This window comes from Podarcis muralis, chromosome 2 (genome assembly GCF_964188315.1).
Source record: "Podarcis muralis chromosome 2, rPodMur119.hap1.1, whole genome shotgun sequence".
Lineage (NCBI taxonomy): Eukaryota > Metazoa > Chordata > Lepidosauria > Squamata > Lacertidae > Podarcis > Podarcis muralis.
In genome coordinates, this window is record NC_135656.1 from 49,741,212 (window position 1) to 49,766,670 (window position 25,459).

The following is a 25,459-nucleotide window of genomic DNA, read 5'->3' on the forward strand; positions in this document are numbered from 1 at the left end:
TGAGTAAGGTAAGGTTATATACGGCAAGGGTGGGGAACCTTTTTCATATGGAGGGACATATTTCTAGGCAACCTTCCATAGGCCACATACCAGTGGTGAATGGGGCCAAAGTGGACAGAATAGTTAATGTAAATCTTATCATTGTACAGTAGACTCGTTTTATACATACTGTTCCCTGTCCTCCATCCATGCAAGGAAGAGTCAATTAGAGCTCAAGGACACATTCCAGCTAGGCAGAAAACATTCAAGGAGGACTGACGAGGTTAGACGACCTTGAGATCCTTTCTAGTTCTATTGTTCTCCAATTCTATGGCAAACAACGCTAAAGCAATGAAACTCAGCCATGAGAGAAAGCAGGTTAAAAAGTGTCGCAGGATGTGCTTGGGTGAAAAGAGAAGACAGTCACACATGCCCTGTTGGCTTGAAAGAAGCACTCTGTTGTACCAAGCAGAAGAGGCTCTGGTGTCCACAATGCTTTTTCCAGTCTTCTCCAAAGAGATGGTGACCCCCTGTGCACTATTAGGCTGAATGGAATAGCCATAATTTCCCCCCCATTTCTTTGTATTGCTTACACTTCAGTTTGAATGTTTGATGCTTATGCCTGAGAAAATACCTCTTCCTTTTTAAAAGCGAGTATAAATTCCATGGTTAATTCCTTTTGCTTCTATTTTCTTTTTCTCTCTTTCTATTTTTAGCTACTATTTATGCTCCCCGAAGGAAAGGACAGCTATCAGCTGACATCTGCATGGAAACCATAGGCGAAGAGATCTCTGAGCACCGTCAAATGAAGAAAGGTGTCTTCCAGAGGGTGGTGGCCATTTTCATCCATTACTGTGATGTCAATGGGGAGCCTGTAGAGGATGATTACATCTGACAGGATCAGGCTGCAGCCTTCTAGCCCTTCCTTCCTTTGGACTGGTGTCGCCGGCAAAGAAAGCAAGTGGATTCCTTCCACTTACCTTAGTGCACTGAGAGGTCTTGGAACTTGTGTGCTTCACAATTGCCCCAATGCCTACTGGGACAGAGTTTGTAGCAAGTGTATAATGAGAAGTTGCATTATACACTGAGGACTCTACGTAGAAAAAAAAAATCTTGAAGTTGACTTTATTTCATATGTTTATATTAAGAAATGTAATTTAAAGTTCCATTTTAATGAAGGCAACTAATTATGGCAAGGGAGAAAAGTTTGAATTTTTTTTAGCTCATTTTATTCATAGCAGTATTTTTTGTTTGCCATGGGCAACTTTCCATATGCTACGTTTGGGAGTCACAGGATTCTTTTAATCTGTGCCTTTTTTTCCTCTTGAGTATCCTTAAGAATCCATTCTGAGTAAATCTGTTGAACAGTCTTTGAGTCGCATGCATTTTTCACTGGGAACTAAATCAGCGGCGCTAAGCCAGTTAAAGAGTGACAGAAGTGGGCAGGGCATGACCTATAGAAAACAGTCAGATTAAACACAGACACACAAACTGAGAACTTTATCTGATTTCAGAAAGTTTGTGGGCCAGAGTGCAAGATAAAGCAATGCATTAAAAAATGGTTTCTGTTGCAGTTTCCTCCTCCAAGATACACTGCCTTTCTAAAAAGATGCAAATACACTTGATAAAAAAATATTGGCTAGCTTTTTATTGTATAGAATGGCAAGAAAAGAGAGGGCACTCACCTTCCAATCCCATTGTTGATATGCTATTCTCAGAATATTGTAAACCCTGAAGATGGAAATTATAGAGCAGTGCATCATCTTTTGTCTCAGTAGCCTCAAGATACCAAATTATGCGAGCATTCTGGGTATTTGCATAAATAAGATTGGCAGTTATGTGGAGTTATTTATTGACACAGGAAGGTTATATAATCAAGGTTGAAGTAAAAGATCCAGCCGTTTAGTAGTAATTGGATATGAACACATTTCCTGTTCAGCAAATGGCTGGAATCTAATCTTATTTCTTCTGTTTCGTGCATCTCTAGAGAGCTTATCTCCCTGCATTTTGCTGAAAGCTGTGTTTTGTGCATTAATTAATGTCTCTGAGTGAATGGATATGAAATGCAAGAGGAAAGGCCATACAAGGTTCTGTGTTCTTTGGAAGCACAGAATTCAGCACCCTGAAAATCTCCCACTTCCATGGATTTTATTTTCTTGGTGCATGCATTCATATTTAGAAGACCTTCACCCCACTGCAATTTTGAGAAGCATCCATTCTCAAATTACAACTTCCTAACAGGGCTTGCAGAGCCACACCTTCAGCCCTGCTGCTTATGGCAACCACAGCAGAAGGTGTGGGGCAGGACAGTTGGGCAGCAGTCATATTGCCCCAGCTCCCTCCCTCAGGACATCCAGTTTAAGGCTTTGCACTGGCTCCTAGCAGCAGAGCTCACACCAGCAGATAGAAAGAGGGGTTGCATACAATGGGAAATAGTAGAGCTGAATGGAGGGACAAAGTGGGATGCAGTCCATAAAATTAAGTAATTAAAAGTGTTAATGCAACAATATTAACCTCATTACATTTAAAATAAATACATTTACAATAAAATTGGCCTTGGAGAATAGCTCCCATTGCCTGCAATACCAATTTGAACTCCAGGAACCATTATGAAAGGATATTTTCAAAGCTTATTTAAAGAAGATCATAGAGAGTGTTTGCCTAACTGCCAGGAAAGAATTCCATCAGGAAGGAGCCATCACAAAGATGGCTTGGTCCTTTTCATGGACCAAGCACCCAAATAGATTTTCCTGCTGGGCATCTCATTGGGTCCTCCAGTATAGAGCTGAACATATAGGTGAAGACAGTTCTGTTTAAGGCTTTGAAAGTAATCATCAAGTTCTAAAGATTTAGAACTTGAATAGCTACTGACTTTTGGTCTCTACTCACCTGAGGACTCCCCCCACCCCGACGCAACTAGTGCGGGAGCTTTGAATCAAGAGTTCCATCAATTCGAATGAGCTGAGAGAGTGGATCAATTAGAGTGAATCAATTCTATTAGTTCCTAACTGTTGAGGATCTTTAAGCTGCATATATTCTGCTACACATCTACTGGTAGATTAAATCACCCAGTTTGCAGGATTTGTGGGCTTGCATCCCTCAGCACACATGAAACAGCTTTGCACATTTCTGATGGAATTTGTTGAGTCACTTCTAAAGCCAGCAGATTTCCTGTACTGTACAGTCCTGTTGGGCTGACCTTGTGTTGAGGAATAAAGAACTAGATCAACCTATATTTACAAGTTCAGTGGAAATCAACTCTTAAAGCCAAAATATGTTCCAGACACTGTGAGGCTATACAACAGCAAAGTTTTCCAGACCCACTGGGTGTTGATGAGAAAACAAGCAAAGGACATGGTGAGGATGTGTCTATTCAGATAATCATTTGGTACATATGGTGTGCAACTGCTTGATGGTTTCTCAATTCTGGGCTGAGGGCTAAAATTAACTTAGAATTCAGAGTCCTAACATTTCTGCCAAAGAGGGTAGATGCTGGGGATGTGGTAGCTCTCACCTCCGGCTTTGATAGGCTGAACTGACGACAAGCTGACAAAAATTAAGGGCTAGAAATCTACACTCTTAACCACTACTGATTGCAGTGGATGGACACACTGTCTGACCATACTGAGAGAGACTAAAAAGATGCTTACCTGAACACTTGGTACACATTTACAGTTATATGTTGACTGATGTCTCTCCAATCTTCACAGGAATTTCATGTTTATCTGCACAGCAATAAATAGATACAGATTTATTAGGTACTGTCCTTCTACCTGGAAAGAGCCTTTTAATCTCTTCAAATGCAATGCTTCCCAGGTCTACCAGATTATGCCCATTGACATGCCTATTGACACACTTAAGAACTCAAAAAGGTTAGTGAGAGAGAACTTACATTTTAAGAAGCCATGTTGATTCTCAGGTTCCTCAGCTCACTAGTAGTTAGACAAAGGCCAGAGTTGAGGGTTAAGTGATGTGAGGTAGAAGCTGGAAGCAGCTGGCTGGGAAGGCAGAGAGACAAAGTGATGCTTGATTTCTGTTTGAATTCAATGCTGCAGCTATGGGCTGTGAGAGCCTATTGGGGTGTTGTTGCTGTGATGCCCTCACTTGTAGGCTCAGATGGTATATATGTGTAAATAGAATAATAGAATTGCATAGTTGGAAGGGACCTTGAGGGTCACCTATTTCTAGTCCAACCCCCTGCAATGCAGGAATCATGACTCTGACATTAAGAATTGTGTGCTTTACCAACTGAGCTGTCTACAAAGATACCACATTATCTGCTGCACCTCATTCCAAACGAAACACAAACCCTGGAAAATTGCCTGGGACCCCAGCAATTTTGCACCACTCGGGAGAGTGGGACTGGCATGCAACAGTATTAATGTGTAAGTATTTTTATGTATACCACAATGCATATAACACTATCTTTTTATGCGCTGGTTGCTTTTGGAAACCTGGACTGCGCACGTGTATGCTGTGTTTATAATAGTATACCTATAATAATACATACAATATGTGAAGATTGTATTTTTAGTGGAACTGGCAAAAACACACACAAAAACCCACATTTCTGAGATCAAGCAGTGAGATATAAATTAGAAAACATCTGCAAATAAGTTTGATATCAAGCTTTGATAATGTCCATCCCTATTTTGGGAGTATAGCTTCTAAATATAACCCCAACAGTTGAAGAAGATCATATATGAGCATTAGAGGTAACTAACTTGAACAGTTCTGAGGATTATCTGTTTGCATAATCTATTCCCTTTCAAATTGTGAATGGAATTCAAGCCTCAGTAAACTAAGAATGCAGTCTGCTTGATTTACCCTTTAATCTTCTGTTTGTTTAAAACTCTTCATAAATATGTTGCGAGAGAGCGGAATCCTGCATTCCAACTACAACAGGGATATCTGCAAAACATTCCTGACGCGATTGAAAGTTTTATCATTACAGATCTCTCCCTGGTACATAACTTTATTAAAACTAATGGATCTCCAAGAATAAACATAAAGGGTTTCATATTTTTGTCCAGTTGCATAAGAAGCCTCAAAATTAGCCAGAAACTCATCTTGGTATCCAGACAAAATAAATTATTAAAAAATCCAGCTGTCAGTGCACTGCCCTGTTCCACCCCTAGATGTAGCTGCATTACAAAACTTAAATCACTTACCTGCATTGGCTTTTCAGTTTTAAAATATATAAAACTGAACAAAAATAATAGAATACTAAAGTTAGCTACAGGATCACTTTTTTTTCCTGGAGCAGTACTAGAAAAACACTTTATTTTTATTTTGTTAAAGATGCTTGCCTGTAATGCTGTAATCCTGACCAATTTGCTCAGAAGTAAGTCCTATTGAATTCAGTGGACCTTATTGCTAGGTAAATAGGGTTAGGACTAATACCTTTAGTAAGAATGTAGCGTGTACATACATATATGTCCAGGTTCTTTCAAATGCTTACTAATAGGTTTGGGGGGGGTTGTGTGTGTGTGTGTGTGTGTGTGCGCGCCTGAAAGATGATTGTTGGAACCTATACACTGTATTTATTTGCTGGGTGCATTAATGGGAGTAACTCCTGTGAATTCATGTAAAAACCCTAACTGCCAAGCATTCACGGAGTGAAAATAAGTAGGCAAGGAAGCCCGTGCTGAATATTAAATTTGATTTTGCTTTGGTTCTCTGTCACACTCATGGCTCTCAGAGCTTAGGTGGAGAGAGATTATATTTTCAGTTTCATGCTCTGCAGCTGAAAGCTTGGTTAGTGAACATACTTTGGTGTCTTGTATTATACTTCCTGAACAGTGTGCTGTAGTTATTGCATCAAATCTGTTATCTACCAAATAATGTTCATGGGTAAGCGCAGCAGAACCACGTCACTGGTAGGAGATGTATCATCAGAGAGCTGAGTGGGCAGGTAAGATAAATCCTGCATTTGGGGAAAAATACAACCTAAAATTCCCCATCTCTCCAGAAACTGTTATTAGGAAAATCACAGCAAGGCTGGCAGAGTTGTGGTGTTATCAGCCAGTCTTTTCCACCACTGATAGATTGTGAAACCTCTAACTCTAAACTCTCAAATGCGGAGTGACTGAAAGGCAGACAGCAAGGATGTATGAACTGGCCTCAGGGGTGCCTCTTTCCAGTCTGTTTGCCTTCCAATGGTCTATTTAGCTGTAGCAGGAACACGCACAGCAGATTATGGCATTACAGAGGGAGAGGGAATTGGCCTGGGAGGAGATTGTGTGCCATTAGGCAGCCCTCCCATTCATGTGCTCCCAGCTCAGTTTCCTTCCAACTTCACATGGCAGCTCTTCACATGGCAGGCCCAGTGTTCAAAGGGGTGGCCCCAGCTCCATGGAACCAAGGAGGGTGAGTAGAAGGACCAAACAAACCCTTTCCTTTGCAATGTCCTCCTCCCACACTGCAAAAGATTTTCAGTACATTCAGTAATTGACATCTTGTCTCCATTCAATGCCACCCAAAATCTACTACCCATCACAGTACATCGGATGTATAAATGGACTTTCTCAGCGGAGGGGAAGCTTTTTCTAGATCCTTATCTCCCCAGCCCTGGAGGACCAAATCTGATAGATCTGCTGTGCTTTGAAATCCCTTGGACTTCAAAGCGCTGGGCTGTTTGAAAGCCCTTTTGCAAACAGCCCTATACTGCTCTTTGAATGTCCCCAAGCTGGTTCTCATGGTTCAAAGAGAAGCGTGGGGCTGTTTAATGTTGCAGGGCAGATGACCAGTATTAAGAGTCTCAGGGCCAAAGTTCCTTAAAGTTCCACCTGACTCCTTATGCTTCATTTTTATCACTTAGAGCTCAACCATGCCTAGAAAGCATGGGGCAAATGAAAAACCTCTCGCACCAATGCTTTCTATGCATGGGATAAGCAGAAGTGTGAACAAGCCCTGTTATCTGCTGATGGGACACTTCTGGTGGTCACCTGTCATATGGCTGGCCTTTACTGGGGGCAGAGCCTTTGGTATGGCAGGCCCTGTTCTATGGAAATACCTACCAGTAGAGGTTCAGCAGGAATACTCCCCGACTTCCTTTAGCCATCTTATGAAAACTGCCTTATTTAGACAGGCCCTCACAATACAAATTTAAAAATCAGATAGCAAGTGATGGGAATGACCCCTATCTAAGCCCCCAGAAAACTGCTAACAGTTCAGAGCAGACAGTACAGTTTTGTGGCTGGGATCTGTTCTGGAGACCTGGCCGCTAGCCTAAAAGGACGCAGGGAAAAGCGCCACGTCTGCAGACGTGCGCGGAGCAGTTTGCGCTTCTGTGCATGCACGAGCAGCAAACCTGGAAGTAACCCGTTCCAGTACTTCCGGGTTTGCAGCGGACGTTCGCTGGAATGGACGCTAGACGAGGTGGATGTTTGCGGAGGTATTACTGTACTGGGCTAGAAAAACAAATATCTGGTGCAATGCAGCTTCCTAGGTTCCTGACTCTGTACGCATAATATTGTTAGGCTCATTCTGCTGGAAGTGAGGGATAACAAACTAAGAACATGAAGATTTGAAATACAGCAGACTTCAAAGGTGATCTGAGAAGACTCTTAACCCAGCGTCCACAGAATTGTTCTAACACGCTCAGATGCCCTGTGGACATGTTGGGCCTTTCCATTGTTTGCACTGTACCTTTTGAGGTCTTTGTTCTGTGCTGGTGCCTTCCCTTCTTCCATTATGTAGCAAGATTGGAGCCACAACTTCCTGGGTCACAGAGGCCAGACATGAAACTTGTTTACTATGTGCCTGGAAAGCAAACTGAACAAAAATGAAAGTTGCATTATTTGGTCTCAGAGGCAGTGCCAGGTTTCAGGAGGCCCCTGATTAAATACCTGGGGGGGGGGCACTACCACTTTAGCACTTCTGGTAGACCCCCCCATAACTTTTACTTTTAGTGGATGCTGCTACAGCTGTTCTTTTCCTGTTTGTTACTGCCCATCTTCTAATGGCCATCATCATCCCATTTCTCTTTCCTTTCTTACCTTTTGAGGAGGGTTGTGGGGTTGATCTTCACCCAAATGCCAGTGCCACCACTTGACATCTCACCACTCCCATCACTACTGTGGGTAATGGGTAGCTGGTCTGCTAGCTGGAGCAGGTGAGCAGCAAGGGAAGGTGCCTGCCAGCAGCAAGTATGCAGAAGCCCATCACCATTTTAAATATTTTCTGAAAATGAGAGTGGAAGTGAGCGCAGCTACTAAAATGGCAACTTTAGGGATCTGGGACGAATGAAGACACTCAGATAGCAAGAGATCTACCTGCTATATGCGCCACAGTCCTCCTAGGTACTACCTTTGGGATTGTGGAGCCAAAGTGGATGTACTTACTGCCCGTCTCATCATACTCACAGTACGTTTTTACCATTAAATAAAAAGTGTGTTTGGGTGCATATTTGGCACTTCCTAGCATGCCACAGCTTGCAGCCGTGTGTCCTTCACAGCTGCCACCTGTCTGGCAGTTGTCTGAGTCCCGATCTACATGTGCGAGACTCAGATCTATGCCCCTAATGGGGCTAACATGGCCAGTATTCCACCTTCAGGCTGGTCAGTCTTCCTGTAATTCTTCTGGCTTGCAGCGGAGAAACTAAAAATAGTTCTTTTCAGGATTAACAAGACAAATGTGTGATCTTCCTAAACTCTGCCTGGAAATTATCAGTTGAGAAAGGGAACAGTCAATGAGCTAAAGACTCATCTAACTATTAAGCAAAGTTGACAGATCAAAACACTTTCACAGATTCCTACAGAATGACTATTTACAAGCACAAGAAGATTCTGTAGCCATCTTTGGCTTTCTGCTATCTCTATTGTAATTACGTTCAACAAATGCCATGCATCTGCTAAATTTTTCCAACGCCTGACTGCTGTCACAGTTCTGTTTTATGGATTGTGCTTGCAGCATTAAAAAATATGCTTATTGTGTCTAGTACATAAAAACAACATAGTGCTATCCCTTGATCACTCTTACAGTTAAGCAGTTCCATTTGGGTGAGGGAGGACACATCAAAAGCTTTTGCCTGATCCGACTTTTTATCAATAGCCTCGGGCTCATTCATGCATTATAACTAGAGTCTACTCTGCAGTAAGCAAGTGGTAATTCAAAGAAATAAATAATAATAAGCACCAGATGTAATGTTTCATTCTACATTAACTACAAGAACCTCTCTTGGCAATCCTGTTTCTCAGGGTCCACAGTGTTCCAAACTTAAGTGACATTTTGTCCTAGCTCTAGAGAAATTTACATATTGGTTTTGTGTCTGCATCTGTCTCTCCTTTGCTGGATCATGTATTTGTATGATCTTCTAGCATACAAACTGTAACTGGAAAAATTGCAAAAAACCATGACTAGACTTACCACCGGTGAGGACACTACCCTTATGAAGAATAGCCAAAGAGGTTGGTACTTTCAGTTTAGAAAAAGACAACTAAAAGGAAGAAAACAATCATCAATAGTGATGGGAAGTGGATAGACTAAATGGGCTTTCTCTTAAGACTACACGTTTTAGCTCTCTCAATGAAATTAATTGGCAATGAGCTCCAGGTTGATAAAAGAAAGCTCTTTGTACATTGCTTAATTAACTCATGCAATGTATTACCACAGGATGGCTCTAGCTTTGATAGCTTACAAAAAATCCCAACCCACACAAGTTCATGCTAAATGATCAACCATTAATATTGAGAGAGAAATGGAACCCCTCTATTTCAACAAAGTATAAGGCTGAATACCAGATCCCAAAGACAAGCTAACCATCACCACCATGGTATAAGGCACAAACAGCAGGGGGTTGGTTAGACAGCAACACCTCCAACTGTGGAGTGAGTGCAAACATTTGCAGAGAACCTTTAAAATCAACACCCCCACACATTGGGACTTCATATGGTTAACATTGCTGGAACTGTGTTCTATATGCATGACTTCTGACAATTGTACAGTGTGGCAGGTTTTAAGTATATGATTCCCCCTTTAAAGGAATAGCTTTGAAAGCATGCATTTCAACACTGAATTATATTACTCATCTTTTCCTTCCTAAATACTAGTTCAAAAAAAGATTCTGCTTTATGGCACACCATTAGACTGACCGCCTGGTGCACAAAAACTGTGGCAGTCACTTAGCTGAACCTCTCACATAAGCCAGGCAATCTCTATCAGCTTGTACCCCTGGCATTTGAGAAGCACATATCCATTTATTGCTTTGCATCTTCTAGACAGGGCTGATCAACTTCTAATTGAAGTGTCTGACCTCTCCTCTGCACTCCTGTTCAGATCTTCTGCTTTATATGCATCAGTCTTCTGTCTGTGAAATGCATTTATTAGATTTCCTTTTACCATGATTTAGAGATGAACAGAGCTTACTGAGAATGGTGCAGTCAGTGCTTCTGTACAGTATCTTAACAGGTGCCTGTTATTTCTATGAAATGAAGAGTTAGGGTGTTTGTCACAGATCACACGTAGGGACATAAAATCTAGGAGGCTTTGTTACAAACTCCTGCAAAAACCAGTGCTGGCATTTCAGTTTATCACCACAGCATCCAACAGTTTTGCTTTTTCAATGGGATCCCCCCCCCCCCCCAGTTTATGCCCTATAGAGAATGGACCATGAGAAGAAACAGATCACCCTGAACAGTTGCTATAGCTGGGAAGAGTTCTGAAGAATGACCAACACTTGTCAATAAAACACTGCTTTATTCAACAGGAAATCATGTCCTCCAAATATGTCAGATAAAGGAGTCTGCACTTGTTCACAATAATATAATTCAGCCAAGCTTACATATGAGCTCTTAGTGGCACAAAACCCAGACCCACCCAATTTTTAATGAAATCTGGTATTCAGATTATTGGACACAGTATATATTTTAAAAAACCATATAGGTAGTTTTTAGACATTCATCCAACCAGTGTTTTTTTTCCCCCTTAAAAAAATGTTTAGGGGTACTCTCATTTTCCTACTCATATTGAAGTACTGCCCCTCAATGAGGCCAAACTTATATTCACAAAATGTTTAGGGGTATGCGTACCCCCAGAAAAAAGCACTGCAAGCAGCCATGTAAGAGCTGCATTATCCCCAAGCAGGGCTGCTTGGGTAGGTCTTTCTCCCGGAATCTATACCTGCTCCTGGAATGGTGCTCATTCCATGAGAAAGATGCAAGCAAGTATCGCCTCTTCACATGGTTTGGTCATTTCAACGTTACTCCAGTCACACAGGAGCTTCTTGTGAGTAAGTGGCTCCCATGTGGCTGGGAGGAGGAAGAATATTTCAATGAAAGGTGAGAATGACTGGATTTCCTGATGAAAGCAATCCGCTGGCTGTCATCTGACACAGACAGGGTGCAGGGCAGCAGAATAAAGGCTAACTTCCAGAATTGCCCATAGAGGTGGAGGGGAAGGCAAAGGATGATGTGTAATGTGGTGGTAATGGCAGCTTCCCCTCAAAAACAAAACAGCATGGGCTGGCCTTGTGGGGTGTGGAGAGGAAGGTTAAAATGTAAATTTGGCAGCTGATATGTCATTGTTCCAGGTTCTCTAGTTTCTGCGGAGCAGGACAAGTATGAAAGAAGTGAATCACTCAGTCTCAACACAGGGCCACACGGGTGGCCCATTTTAGCTCCTCTGGCTTTACAACACTGGTGAGATCATGCAGTCTAGTTTTCTCCAGGGTTCATAAAGCTCATGCCCCTGCTCACTTTCCTTTGGGTATGGCAGCACACAACAGCGAGCATGCAAAATATCCAAAGGATTTCTCCCCACCCCCAGCTGGGTTACGCTAATCTGTAAAGCTAGTTGCACAGGCTGGTTAGAGCCTACCCAGCAGAATGAAGTAAGCTTTGACATGTGTACAGCAGAGACTGGGCACACTAAAATAGCACTCTAAATCCCCATAGTCTGGGGCCAGCTGCACAAGCAACAAGAGTCTGCAGAGCAACTCCAGGGTAAAAAGCCATAGACTCATCCTCTCAACAAGAGTAGACCAATGAAATGCCCTTTGAATTGCATTTGTTTTGTTATAAAAGCTGTCTTTTCCTCCTTCTTTTAAAACAGTGAACAGCTGTCACATGGCAACAGAAAAATAAAACTGTTTTTTAAATAAAAAACAAAAACAAAACACTAATGAAAATGTTTTAGCTCCTAAACTCAGAAGACGTCCATGGGAAAATAATAATTCCCTTAAAATAATAATAAATAATGTTTTTTTCCTATACACTTAAAAAAAATATCTGTACATAATTATACAATGTAACAAAATACCTGTTGTCCAGAGCAAGGTTGTCATCTTTAGGTTAGATCTTCAGTGAAGGAGAATACAGATCCATGCTTGGATCTGCACATTTCTCATGATGTGAAAATCAAACTCCTAGAGTCCTTCGGTCTACAGCAAAGCTGATAAACATAACATGCAAAGAAAAGCAGAGCTACCACTAATAAGGAAGGCAGTAACATCTGCATGCAGGAAACTGCTGACATAAGCATGGCTGACATCCTTTTGAGGGACAGTTGCACAGGGAAAATATCTGAAGTTCCAATAAAGCATTAAAAAAGGAAAAAAAAACCTGCAAAGGTGCTAGGGGTCTCAAACCAGGACCTCCAGCAGGCTCCAACATCTTGCCACCAAGGCAGCATCTCTACTGAAGGAGTTGTGGGTACCACATGAACTGCATTACAGGTCCCACCAGCTGACACAGCACTCAGGCAGCTGTCCCAGCCTAGGGAGCCAATGAATCTTTGCCTAGCTCAATAGAGCCTTAATTCTGGGACTTCCTCATCATTCTGAACAACCTGTCTCCTACCAAGATGGCCATTCCAGAAGGCATATTTACTTGTTCCACCCTTCCCACGTAAGCAGCAGCTGTTGGCGCTGTAACTGCCTCTAGTGCCTTCTTCCCTGTCTTACATCATGTACCTGGATTCCTACCTGGGTGTCTGCCTACTCCCTAACTGAGGGCTCTGCTCCTGTTACTGCCTGGGGTCATCAGCAAATACTGATAAACCCTCAGACACACAAGTAGCTACTGGTCCATCACACACAGTCCCTGAGCCACAGAGCCAGCTTTTGGCAAAATGGGGCAAGTAAATGAGTCAATCAGTTTTCCAAACACATTCTTCAGCTATAAAGGGTGGTCGAATGTACACGCACGTCAAGATGGCACTTAGTGAACTATTACAGGTGAGTTATTCCTTTCTTAAGGGTTCTGCCTCCTGGCCCGTTCTTCCTTCGTAGCAGCACTGCCCAAAGTTTGTGCAGATGAAGATCTCACTGACAACGTGTGAGGGGGCAGATGGAAACATCTTAGTGATGGAATCTGTGACTGTTCATCATTTAATCTTCACATTGTGCACAGTAGATCAGTTTGGTGGGAGCTGCAGGACTTCATACCGCAATCAGTTCCATATCCCTAGGCCAGAACGTAGTTCTCTTTGGGCTATTCATGCTCCTCAACATATTTTGGCCAGGAGACATACTAGGGTGGGGGAACATGCATAGCGTGACTGCCAGCTTGCACAGCTGGGGGAGTACATTTCTTGAGTAAAAGCTCACAATTAAAAACAGCTGAGAAAAATAGTATCAGTTCCTTGTTTCTTTTTGGTTAAGCAAAAGTGTGGTTTGATATTAGCACTTCAAGTCAAATTCTGGGAGAAGATTCATATTGTTGCCACACAGCAATACAAAAGAGAGACAGAGACAGAGAGATGTGTACGGACACATCTGTTGCTTATTGTTTGCGCATCACATGCAAAGCACTATGACTTTTCCAGGCATCACTCCGCAGCAACAAAAAAAAGGACCTCCTTCCTCCTCTCTGCAGACTGCCTAATCCTTCCGGCTGGTAAGCACATCCTTGCTGTTGCTGCTGAAGTCAAATCAGTAGAGGAGAGCACTATGGTAATGCAGACAACATTGATCTGGCAATAGGTTCCTGGTGCACCATCATCTTGCAACTGTCCTGCATAGCAGATCACATTCTGGGACCTTAGTCAGAAGCAGGACTCTTGGGATTCTGGATCATTATGGATCGGAAGCTTGTCATGTTCCTGGGGTTGCCCATTGTACAAGACTGTATACCTACAGAAAAGGAGGAAGGGAGGGAAAGACCACATTAGAACAAGTGCAAGGAATGCCAGGGGCGGGGAGAGCCTTTCTGAAATGCCTAAGCAGCGTGTCTCTTAACAAGTTACATTTTTTTTGGGGGGGGGGGGAAGAGCCATAACTGGTTAAAGCGATATAAGAGTGTTTTAAATGTATCATGTGGATGTGACCTAAGAACATGTGCACTAAACTACTTGGCTGTGGAGAATGACTTTAATTTGAAATGTAGTGACTAAAAGGAAAACCAAGTATTTCTAGTTATCCTGCATCATTTGGATACACAATTATCAGACACAGTTAGCTGTACAGATTAGCAAAAATCTTTATCCCATTTAGTACAAACACAAACTTCCACTCTCTCCTATATAGACAACTTGTGGACACATCTCCTCAAAGGATCGGACCCATAAAGGAACCCACCTTAATAATATTGTCCTTGCAACCTGGTCAGTTCCAAAATTTAGTAGCAGCACTTTTTACAGGCCAACTCTGCTTGGTATGCAGGCTGATACAAGCTCTCTGGTGCATTGCCCAGTCTGGATGGCAGTACTGAAATATGATGGCCATTTGTTGTGGGAAGAGGCTCAAATTGAGCCCAGAGTTCTACAACTGCACCAACACATCATCACATGCTGATTTTCTATTGGGAAGGAGGTAGCAATCAGGCTTAATCTAGACACCTCTTTCTGCTATCAGTACACAAACCAAGATGGAAGCAGTGCAGTGTTGAACCTCTATTTTTGGGTGGTTGGAGAGAAAAGCACCCAAACAGGACAGGAAATCACCAGCCACACAGATACATCACTTATGAGTTAAACAAGAGAGGGAGGGAATGGCTTAAAGGCATATGGGTACTTTCTGCTAACCTGTAGGTAAAAACTTAACTAAGGATACTTCAAGTTTTAACTAGATAGTCTCCTACCCCACTTCTGAATTTGAACTGGGGCCCTGGGGAAACTTATGGGACAGAAGGTGCAATATAATTTTAAAAAGAAATCTAGAAAAAAGTTGCTGTCAAGTATTATGGCTCGATAATCTTCCTGGCTCACATTTTCTTAAGGTACAAATATACAACTGTAGAAATCAGTTCCACCTGGCTGCTGCAATTTTAAATAACATCCACTGTTTTTCACACTTCCCATCTCGCTAAACCCTCTTTCCCTTGGTTATATGAAAAAGAGAAAGTAAATAATCCCCAATTCTAATGATTCAGGCTTACAGTTAGCAATTGCTTAGGAGCCCAGACTAGGCTATTTTAGTAGATGTGTTGCCTTGAAATAAGCCTTCCACCATCTGTTCAGCTCTATAATTACAAATGCAAACAACATAATTCACAATTGCATCATAAGAACACAAAGCAGAGAGATTAGGATGACTATGTTTGTTATTGCATGCTGTGAAGCATCTGTTTCTCTATCATTTTAGGGCACAGGTGGGAAGCAAGCCCTGTTGAGAATAGCCTCTGTGTTTTATGACCAGTCAGTAGATCACACTGGAAGGTTTATATGTAGAAGTAGTTGCTGGAAGCAGCTGATTTGACGCAATCATATGCACATCAGTTAGTGAACATGAGGCACTTTAAGACTTGTACAGTACATCTAGGAACGTGGCTCATCTGCTCCTTCAGAGGGAGTCTAACCCCATCCAAGGGAATCACCCATTAACAGCACTTCAGTCCTATCGGGATAAAGATTCAGTTTATTGGCTCTCATCCAGTTCATTACCGATGTCAAACATTGGCCTAGCACAGGCATAGGCAAACTCAGTCCTCCAGATGTTTTGGGACTACAACTCCCATCATCCCTAGCTAACAGAACCAGTGGTCAGGGATGATGGGAATTGTAGTCTCAAAAACATCCGGAGGGCTGAGTTTGCCTATGCCTGGCCTAGCATATCCAGTGCCACACCTGCAGGTGTAAAGGAGAAACAGAGCCACATATCATCAACATACTGCTGACAATTATTTTTATGCTGATGCTGATGGTTCTTCTCTTACCAAATAACTTGAAGTGACTCACATTAAAACAAAATTAAAAACTATAGAAGGCTAAAACACAGCAATGCAATTAGAAGGGTAAAAAAATGCACAACAAAGCCCTGTAGTGGCTTCATGTAGATGTTGAACAGCACTGAGCCCTGTGGCAACCCCACATTGAAAGCAGCATGGAGCCGAACAACCCCAGGTACCCTCTGGAGATAGCCATCCAAGCAGGAAGAGTCACAAAGGGAAACTACCCCTATGCTTTGTGTGCAGAAGATCTCAGGTTCCATCATGCTTTAATCTTTTAAAAACTGAATTTCAGGATGTTTTAACCTAATCTCAACCCTCCACTGCCAAGTTATCCGAGAGCTCTCTTTTTACCTGTAGTCCCAAGTTCTATGATCGACAAGGTTTTGGAGAAGAGAAAGACACATTTATTATGAAAAGAAAATGTACGCTTTGACTTCCTCTGCTCTGTTATGGGAAAGCAAACCTTTATTAAATATATTTCCTCATCTTCTTCCGCTGCTGAAAGTTTACTGAACCTTTTAGTAAACCTTTGGCAGAAAAAAAGGAAGCAGAAGAACAGACATAATTAATATTAAGTCTTACTTTGTTGTGACAGAGTAGAAGAAATAAAAATGTACTGCTTTTAATAAATCCTCTCTCCCCCCTCCTCCTCTTGAACCAGAGCAGCCTGAGACTAGTGTTTTTTACACAGTGTACTGTGGAATGCGTAGACCTGCTGAAGTATGTGACTCATAGGAGTCTAAGAACAACTTTCAAAAATTGTCAGAAATAATTTAGCTACATGGGCTTTAAAAACTGGACAAAAGAGAAGCGTGAAGAATCATTTTGCAACACCTTCCCCTCACAGTTTCTTCTCTAGCTCAGTCTTAGGCATAAGGCCTCTCCACCCCAAAGATTAAAAAGCTGTGTGCATGCACAGGGAAGCAAATCTCTGTATGCATGACCACAGTTGACTTCAGTCTTGAGATTGAAACCCAGGATTCAGACATAATGTTGCATTATTGATAATAGGATGTTGAGGGAGGAGTACTCAGATCCATGGGACATAGAGTCAGGTAATTTTTTTTAAACCAAGTACAATCTGTTTTTTAGATTTAAAAATAAAGCCAGGAGCCAATAATTACAGGGAAAGTTAGCTAAATTCAGCTTTTTTTTTAAAGTCTTGCTTACAATTCTAAGACTTTGTACCAAGATAGAATTTTAGGAAGCAGTAACTTTAGCATCACATACAGGACACAGTCAAAACCGTGATGGTTCAAAGGGCTATTTTGCGTGGTCTTTTATTCATCTACTCTTTTTCCATTACCTAATGCAGTCATTAAATCTGCTTTTCAGAGGGTCAGAGATTACTTAGTAGTTTATCTTGCCTTACTTTATCCCAGAAACGGAAATAGCTACGGAATTACGGCTGTTACTCTACAGTCTTGAGACATTTCAGCAATCGACAATAGAAATAGTTCTTTCCGGAGTTGCTTTATTTTAAAAATGAGACAATCTTCCCATAGCTCTAAATTGCTGCAGCATAACAAAACCCCATAAGCATTAGAATACACTTCTGTCAATTCCACATACTTTGTGTCATCACAGATAGTTTGATGCAGTATTAGTTATAGCACAAAGCTGATTTCAAATACAGAAGTTTTTATGAGAATTTCTCAGAGCTCACAACCTCCTGTTGAGCATGAATCATCACAGAAAGCTCTCTCTGGGAAATAGCAACACGATCAAGCTCTGACGACTACCACTTCTGGTTTCTGTTATTTCTTGTGCTCACTTAACTCCCATCAAAGTAATAATATGGAGGACATTCTGTGAGTCTGCAGTCCCTTAATGGTGCACAACCCACCCACCTCTCTACAGAGTTCAGTGGGGGGGAAGTTTCCACTGATCACCAGTAATTACTAGTTTGTGGTTCTGGTGCTGAGTCACCCAACAGCACATTTCCCCTTGTGCTCAAGGCAACTCCCGGTTGTTATATAGCAGCAGGCTGTGAACAGGAACTAGTCCAAAAGTAGTCAACATAGTGCCCTCCAGATGTTGTTCAGCTATAACTCCCATTCTCCCTGATCATGGGCCAAGCTGGGTGCAGCAGATGGGAAATGGAGCCCAACAACAACTGGAAGGGCACTACGCTGGCTACCCCGATCTAATTCTTTAGAACCTCTTGATGATGTGCTTCAATTGATACCAGTGTCTTTCCCAGAAAGGGCTGGCCCTCCCATGAGGTAATGTGAGGCAACCACCTCAGGTGGCAGGATCCATGGGGGCAGCAAATGTGGGCTCCAAGGAATGCATCGCCTGCTTCTGTTGCTGCCACAACAGCTGTAGCACACTCCTTGGAGGCTGAATCTGCCACTTCCTCGTTGCCCCCCACCCCTGGCGGCTCTACAGTGGCCTCTTGGTGAATAGGAGGTGCTGCTAGTTTCTTCCCACCCTTCTTCCTGATGTAGGTTTTCACCCACCCCTTCTTCCCTGGCAGAGGGGGATGCCATTTTGTGATTTGCCTCAGGTGTCAAAATGTATTGGGCCAGTCCTGTCCCCAGAGATTAGATTCAGAGTCATTCACAAGCACCCAACTGGCACCATCCTAGTTAAGTTCCTGTGAGGAACAGCTGTGTTTTTCAAGAATACATTCAGAACTCTTTTTACTCCAACAGACAAACAGGTTGGATCTCACCTCTTGGGTGTGGGAGGATGAGGCCATAAGTACAAAGTGGAGATACTGACTCGCTCAGAAAAAGAAATGTTCAAAACTCATATGCTTATGTGAACCAAATAATCAAACCCATCCTAACATTTGCAGTCTTAGGCTGGAACTAGGCATTTCAAATGACACAAGGTGTCTGCTGAAAAGGGCACAGTGAAAGCGTCCAGATGCTTCAGGAGGCTATGAAGAGAGGGCGGATAGCCAGCTCTTTCAGAATGTGTTGAAAACCAGCTCTTTGCATATTGGCTGACAAGCGGGAAGAAAAGAAAAACTGCTTTCGTAGTGGCTTACCCACTCAAAAGTGGCTTATCCACTCAAAAAGTGGGTGGGTGGGGAAGAACACACATTTATATTCCTGGGGAAAATAGCCATTTTGTTTGTTTTGCTTGCTGAGTGAAAGTATACCATCACCTGATGGGATTTAAAAGTGCCACAGTCTTTGCTCCTCAGGAAAATATCCTCAAGAGAAAATCTGTCTCAGTAGCTCACATTTCATTTGTAGGTTTTTATCAATGTTGGTGATTCCAACTGAAATATACTCAGAGTCGCAAAGTGCTAGCACCACCGGCAGCCTCTCGTCGAAGACCGAGTTTGAGACAAGCAAGTCCTTGACTGCCTGGAATGCGGCCTCCTGGCGCTGGCCCCACACCCAAGGGGCCCGCTTGTCCAGGAGTCTGTGTAGGGGCACCGCTACCGCCGCCTTGTGGGGAAGGAAGGAATGGTAAAAGTTCAATAGTCCCAAGAAGGCCTGAAGTTCAGTCTTGTTCTTGGGCGCTGGGGCATCACAAATGGCCCGTACCTTGTCCCCAGTCGGGTGGACCCCTTCTGCGTCCACCATAAATCCCAGAAAGTCCACCTGAGGCACTCCTAGTAGACATTTTTCCCGCTTCACCTTGAGACCCGCCGTCTGGAAACGGTGCAGAACGGTGCGGAGGCGGTCCTCAAACTCCTCTGGTGTGGGCCCGGCAATCAACACATCATCGAAGAAGGGGGTGACGCCAGGAATCCCTTTAAGTAGAGAGTCCATTAGATTCTGGAATATGCCTGGTGCCACGCTGACACCGAATTGCAGCCGCTTTACCCTGAATGCTCCTCTGTGCGTCACAATCATCTGTGCCTCTGCTGTGGCCTCATCTACTGGCAGCTGTTGATATGCTTGGGCCAAGTCCAGCTTGCCAAAAATTTTCGACCCAGCCAGGGTGGCAAGAACATGGCTGACCACTGGCACTGGGTATGCATGGGCCGTGAGGGCCTTGTTTATGGTACATTTGTAGTCTGCGCAGATGCGGACCGAACCATTAGGCTTGACGGGTGTGACGACTGGGGTTTCCCAGGGGGCATTAGGCACCGGCTCCAGCACTCCTTGCTCCACGAGCTGGTCCAATTCCTCGTCTATATGGGGTTTCAGGGCGAACGGGACCCGGCGGGCCTTGAGCCTGACCGGTCGTACTGCGGGGTCAAGCTGTAGAGCAATGGGGGGCCCCGTATACTGTCCCAATTTCCCATTGAAAACCCCCGGAAATTCCTTGCATATGGCGTCCACGTCCACTTGTAAGCTAGTGTGGTTCACCCCGGTGACGGCTAGCCCCAGTGGTCCAAACCATGCCAATCCCAGTAAGCTAATGTAGGGGCCCTTGACCACAAGCAAGTCCAGTTGCCGCGTCCGCCCTCGGTATTGCACCCTGAAGGTCCCCACCGCCATTGTGGGGACCTTACGTTTCTGGAAGTCCCAGAGGGTGAATGGGGCCGGCCTGAGTTTGGGACCCCCAGTAGGACACAGTTTCCTTAAGGTCCTTGCCGAGATTATGGATAGAGTTGAACCCGTGTCAAGCTCCATGTGGCATGGGGCCCCCTCTATCTGTACCTCTACATAAACTTTCTCTACGTTGGGGTGGGGCAACTGGTATACCTGGAAGTCTGTGAGCTCTGTCGAGTTGCCTTGGTGCGTTGGGCCCCGAGACCTGGGGCTCTTGGATTGGTCATCTGATGCCTGGCGTCGGGTGGGCCGAGCCCGACACACCCGGGCGATGTGTGCCAATTTTCTGCACTGCCTGCACCCTGCGTTGCGGAAACGGCAGGTCCTCCTCTCGTGACTTTCTCCACAGCTTGTGCAGTTCCCTCCTTCTCGTCGAGGCAGCTGTGGTATGTGGGCTGCTTGAGTGCGCTGCTGTACTCGGTGCACCTCCTCCCTGTCGGATCCTGAGTCGTCGGTGAGGTCTTCGTTGTGGACCCTCGGTTGGGACAGCTGGCTCGGCCGTGCCTCTTGCGTCGACCTCTCCGCAGCTTCCGTTGCCAGGGCCTCCTCCAGAGCGACCTGGAACGTTAGGTCCTTCTTAGCATAGAGGCGTCGTTGCAGCTTCTCATCCTTCAGGCCACCGACGAGGCGGTCACGAAGCATGTTCTCCAGCTCTGAGAAGTTGCAGAACCGGGCAGCTTGGCGGAGAGAGGTCACAAAACCAGTTATGGTTTCCCCAGGGGCTTGCCGCTTTGCGTAGAAGGCATTTCGACGAGCCACTACTGAGGGCTGTGGCGAAAAGTGCCCCTTCAGCTGTCCCATTATTGTTTTGTATGGAACAGTAGCGACGTCTTCAGGCGCAAGGAGAGCCCGGGCAATTTCAAACGTCTCCTCTCCGCAGACGCTGAAGAATATCGCCCTCTTCTTGGCGTCTTCTTCGTCGGTGACCCCTTTGGCTTCTAGGAGGAAGGTGAAACGGGAGGCGTATGCTTCCCAGTCTCCAGATGCTGGGTTGAATGGTGAGAAGCTGTTGTTGGTTGCCATTCTGAGTTCCTTGTGTCCCGGAGCTGAAGCCTGGATACACGGTGCGAGGCAGCGGTGCGGCAGGTGGCAGTGCTGCGGTGCTGTGTGTGGCAGTCAGCTCAGCGGGATCCCACCTTCGTCGCCAGTGAAATATACTCAGAGTCGCAAAGTGATTTCATGCTCTTTATTCAGCTCATAGTGGTGAGGAGGAATGAATGAAAGTCCCCTCAAAGTATCTGCTTTATATACATTATTTACACAATGGGCTGCACATGATTGGCTAATTCCGGAATTCTACTGTAAGCCAATCAGGTTGTGGATTCACTTCTATCTGGAGCATGATTGGGTAGTTCCTGCCAACCAATCATACTGCTGCATTGTTCTAGGACCAATCAGACTGCTGCAGTTTGGATCCTATTCAACTCAGTACATAACACCAACATTAGATTTAAACTTGCTCATTGTGGTCAATCTAACTTTTCCATCTTGGCCAACAATACTCAGCCTCCTGATCTTCCATAAATTTACAGAGTCTTTGTTGCTTATTTCCCAATTTTATATATTATTATTTTATTTCCTAATTTATTCTAAGAAATGGAACGTTAAAGATAACACTGACAGTAATTTTTTGAACACGTGTGTCTAGTAGGACTTGACAAACCCTCCTCCACACACCAGTTTCCTCAAAATAAGGACAATGAGAGATACTCTGTTTCTTTCTTGGGGGGTAGGGGAGAAATTTATCTGAAATTTTCTGGGCCTAGTTGCCCCTTAACATATTGTGGCTTGCCAGGAAGTGTGGCCAGCAGAAAGAGAGCCCTGTGCACATAGTAGAACCTTTTTAAATTAAAGCACAAAAGAAGAGTGGTGGAGGTGAAGGAAAACCCTTTGCCACATTATAAGGCTAAGTAAGATAGCTGACAGCTCCCTCTCAGACATTTCAGACACATCCTCCTACCCCGCCACACTCCTCACCACCTGAATAATCTTCTAGGATCCAAAGAATGGACCAAAAACATAGTCTAGTAAGATGAACAGGAGAATTGAGTTAGGTCAGAAAAATCCTTGGAGACAGGGGGAATAGAGGAGAGAAGAGAAAGAGAAATTTATGGCTAACTCTCCTTTTAGGCTAGTACTGTAATGGGTTTCTCCTCCTTGGGAGGCAACTGCCCTGAATGGAATATGAATCCCACTTGTCTAGTTTGGATGCTGCTCATGTCCAAGCAAAAAAAGAACACAAACCCCAGCACTTGTATGTCTGCTGAGGGACATGGCTGTGAAAGCTCATTTAAGTTGCTTAGTAGAGGTCAGGAACTTGGTGCTCTCACTGCATCCATCACAGTAATCATTCTTTGAGCCGGGCAGTTTAAGCATGAAGGGAAAAGAGATTTCTCTGCACCCCCACCTGCTCTCTCACCTAGAGATGAAGCAGGAGGCTTCCACTCTGTCTTTTCCACTTCCTTAAAAATACATTTTTGTGGAGTGGTTCTGGCACTCCAGCACTGCCTTCTGCATCTTCAAGAAGGTTACTGAGCTGCAGCATATGCTGTTTGTGCACAGCTCCTGTTCTTTCTAGTGCAGTGTGGAAAACTCTTCCCCTGATTTTCACCCTCTGCAATCCTTTTAATGGCATCTGCCAAGATACAATGTCTATGGCAGCTGTCTGACTCCAATGCCCCTTCCCTGTGGAAATCAACATTCCCAGGTTAGGAGGCAACTGATCACTGAACACCTACACCTACAGAAAGAGTGCTACCCTGACTCTTTTTTAAAAGTTGGATGCTCTGGTCTGTGAAAAGATGGAAGAGCCACAGAGGAAACACAGATGGTCCACAACTGGGTGCACATTGTGGATGTCCTGCAAAATGTGGATACAACCAAGCATGGCTGTTGTGGAGTGAAAGCCTTGTGTGGAAAGCACTTCATCCAAGGCTATGAAATTATGATTTTTTAAATGGCACAATGTTAAGGATTCTGTCTCCAACAGTTTGTCTATAAAAAGAATCCATTGTAATAAGTTTTGTTATTGTTACTTTTTTTAACAGTGCAGAAAGTTCAGGAGTACTGAAGCAACCTCCTTCCCCCGCAAAGAAACTCGGTTCAAAACTTTGTTCCCTGATCATTTTAAATACAGCCCTAGGTCCTAACCCTAGACAGCTTTCCTGCCCGTATCATTTTGTATCTGCATAAGGTTTTAATGCCAAACCAACACCTACCCCTTCTCTCAGAAGCTGCGTTGTGTTTTGTTGCTGACAACTTTGTTCATCACATACTGATTGTTCACAGTCATTCCGTAATATCACACCGCCAACCATTGTCACAGGCCTCGCTGCCAGAAGTGAAATAAAATACAGATTCATAACAAGCCTAATTAGGAGAGTAATAATAGGTTTTTGTGCAGCCTTCTACTGCCTTAGAAATTACACCCTTTCCCTGGAGGAGGAATTTACCGCTACCCACATTTGTAATGTGGAATAATCTCACAATATGTTTAGTTAAGCTAAAGCAAACTGGTTTAATTCTGTAAATACTACATGTTATCAAAGAATGCAACCAGGGTAAATAAACAACCTCAACAATAAGAAGTATTATAAAACTGACATAACTGAGCTTTCCATTTCCTGAAAATTAAAACTTGTTTTGTAAAGTGTTTCCTGGATCTTTCTGCTATCGGTAATCACAAAGAACAAGGGTTTTTGCTATACCAGATCACTGCTGCAGCACTCTGCCTTAAAAACTGGGCAATTATATAAGCAAGCAAAGCTCGATGGCAATATCCTGTGTCTGACCATGGCGGTTAGGAGCAGCTGAAAACCTAACCAGAAGCAGGCCGCATGTCAACATTTTCTTATGGGTCTAACTTGCAACATCTCTGACATGGTTCATGCCAATATTGATGTATGTTGCTTGGGTTAGAGTAGCCGAGTTAGCATAGGGTTGCGAGCAAGTGTGATGGCAAATTATTATTCTTTTCCATGCACCTATTGAAATATTTGGAGGGCTGTTGTTATTTTCAACACACAGTTTCCTGGTAGACATCCAAATCAGCACATAGCCAGAAATTACAGGTGTCTGACCCTTAAGTGCCCTCAGAGTCCAACAAGCAGATGGTAATAACATAGCAAACCTAGATCTAAGCTACAGTGTTCCTCAAGCTCATGGGTGCATCGAGTTGTTCAATACAACGGTTGTCAAAACAAACAGAAGCTGAAGGTGAGCTGAACCCTTTAATTAAGAAATGCTACTTCAACAACCTCCTGTAATTGAAGCAGATGAGACTGTGTTTATTACATCAATACAAATTATGATTATTAGCCCAGTGGTGCAAATAAAAACTCAGTGACCCATTCCAAGACAGCCAGTGGTATTATTATTATTATTATTATTTACTAAGCTCTTGGGCAATGGCTTTGAGCAACTTAGACTTTAACCTAAGGGTTATATTGTTAATACATATAAGCATTTTAAACTAAAATAAGTCTCCCTTCCAATAAACACAATAAGGAGCAGCCAGATACCCAGCTAATCTTTTTAAAACCCAGTTGCCATGGTTGCATTCACAATCAAGATGCTCACACATTCCAAAAGTGCCTGTCTTTGAGTCTGATATAATGCTAGGTGAATTTTTGAAAAAGTACTAGAGGATAGGTTTGTATAGCATCCTTTCACACAGAAGATGTATTAAACATTTATTCCAAGCTATGCTTGGATAGCTACCAAATGAATCATATACTTTGCAAATCTGGTAGCATCTGGAGGGTTTCCTGAGAACGAGGAATCCCAATACAGACTTGGACCTGATATAAGATGGGACTTCCATTATGGACCATTCTGCAATTTGCTGAGCTGCAATTACAACAACCTATGAAATAAAAAGTTTGTTTGATGAAAAACTGCTACACAGTAACT

The 25,459-nt window shown here is 43.4% G+C and overlaps 2 protein-coding genes and 1 long non-coding RNA gene across 11 annotated transcripts in view; 1 reads left to right on the forward strand and 2 right to left on the reverse strand.

Annotated features, from left to right (window-relative positions):
• Window positions 1-1,349, forward strand: part of FBXO38 (F-box protein 38) — a 35,871-nt gene extending 34,522 nt beyond the window's left edge. For all 7 annotated transcript variants that reach the window (XM_077924441.1, XM_028717529.2, XM_028717531.2 and 4 more), the window contains one exon: window positions 696-1,349. In XM_077924441.1, the coding sequence (XP_077780567.1) occupies window positions 696-874 (179 nt within the window). In that variant the 3' untranslated portion in view covers window positions 875-1,349. The remainder of the gene's footprint in view (window positions 1-695) is intronic.
• Window positions 1,350-1,490: 141 nt separating this feature from the next.
• LOC144326958 (uncharacterized) lies at window positions 1,491-8,424 on the reverse strand. The gene is made up of 3 exons (XR_013391877.1): window positions 7,630-8,424; window positions 3,872-3,977; window positions 1,491-3,704 (listed from the first exon to the last, which is right to left on the reverse strand). It is a non-coding gene; the product is annotated as an uncharacterized LOC144326958 (long non-coding RNA).
• A 5,059-nt stretch (window positions 8,425-13,483) lies between these two features.
• The window catches only part of HTR4 (5-hydroxytryptamine receptor 4), a 162,227-nt gene continuing 150,251 nt past the window's right edge, over window positions 13,484-25,459 (reverse strand). For all 3 annotated transcript variants that reach the window (XM_028717539.2, XM_028717542.2, XM_028717541.2), the window contains one exon: window positions 13,484-14,050. In XM_028717539.2, coding sequence (XP_028573372.1) covers window positions 13,963-14,050 — 88 coding nt within the window. In that variant the 3' untranslated portion in view covers window positions 13,484-13,962. The remainder of the gene's footprint in view (window positions 14,051-25,459) is intronic.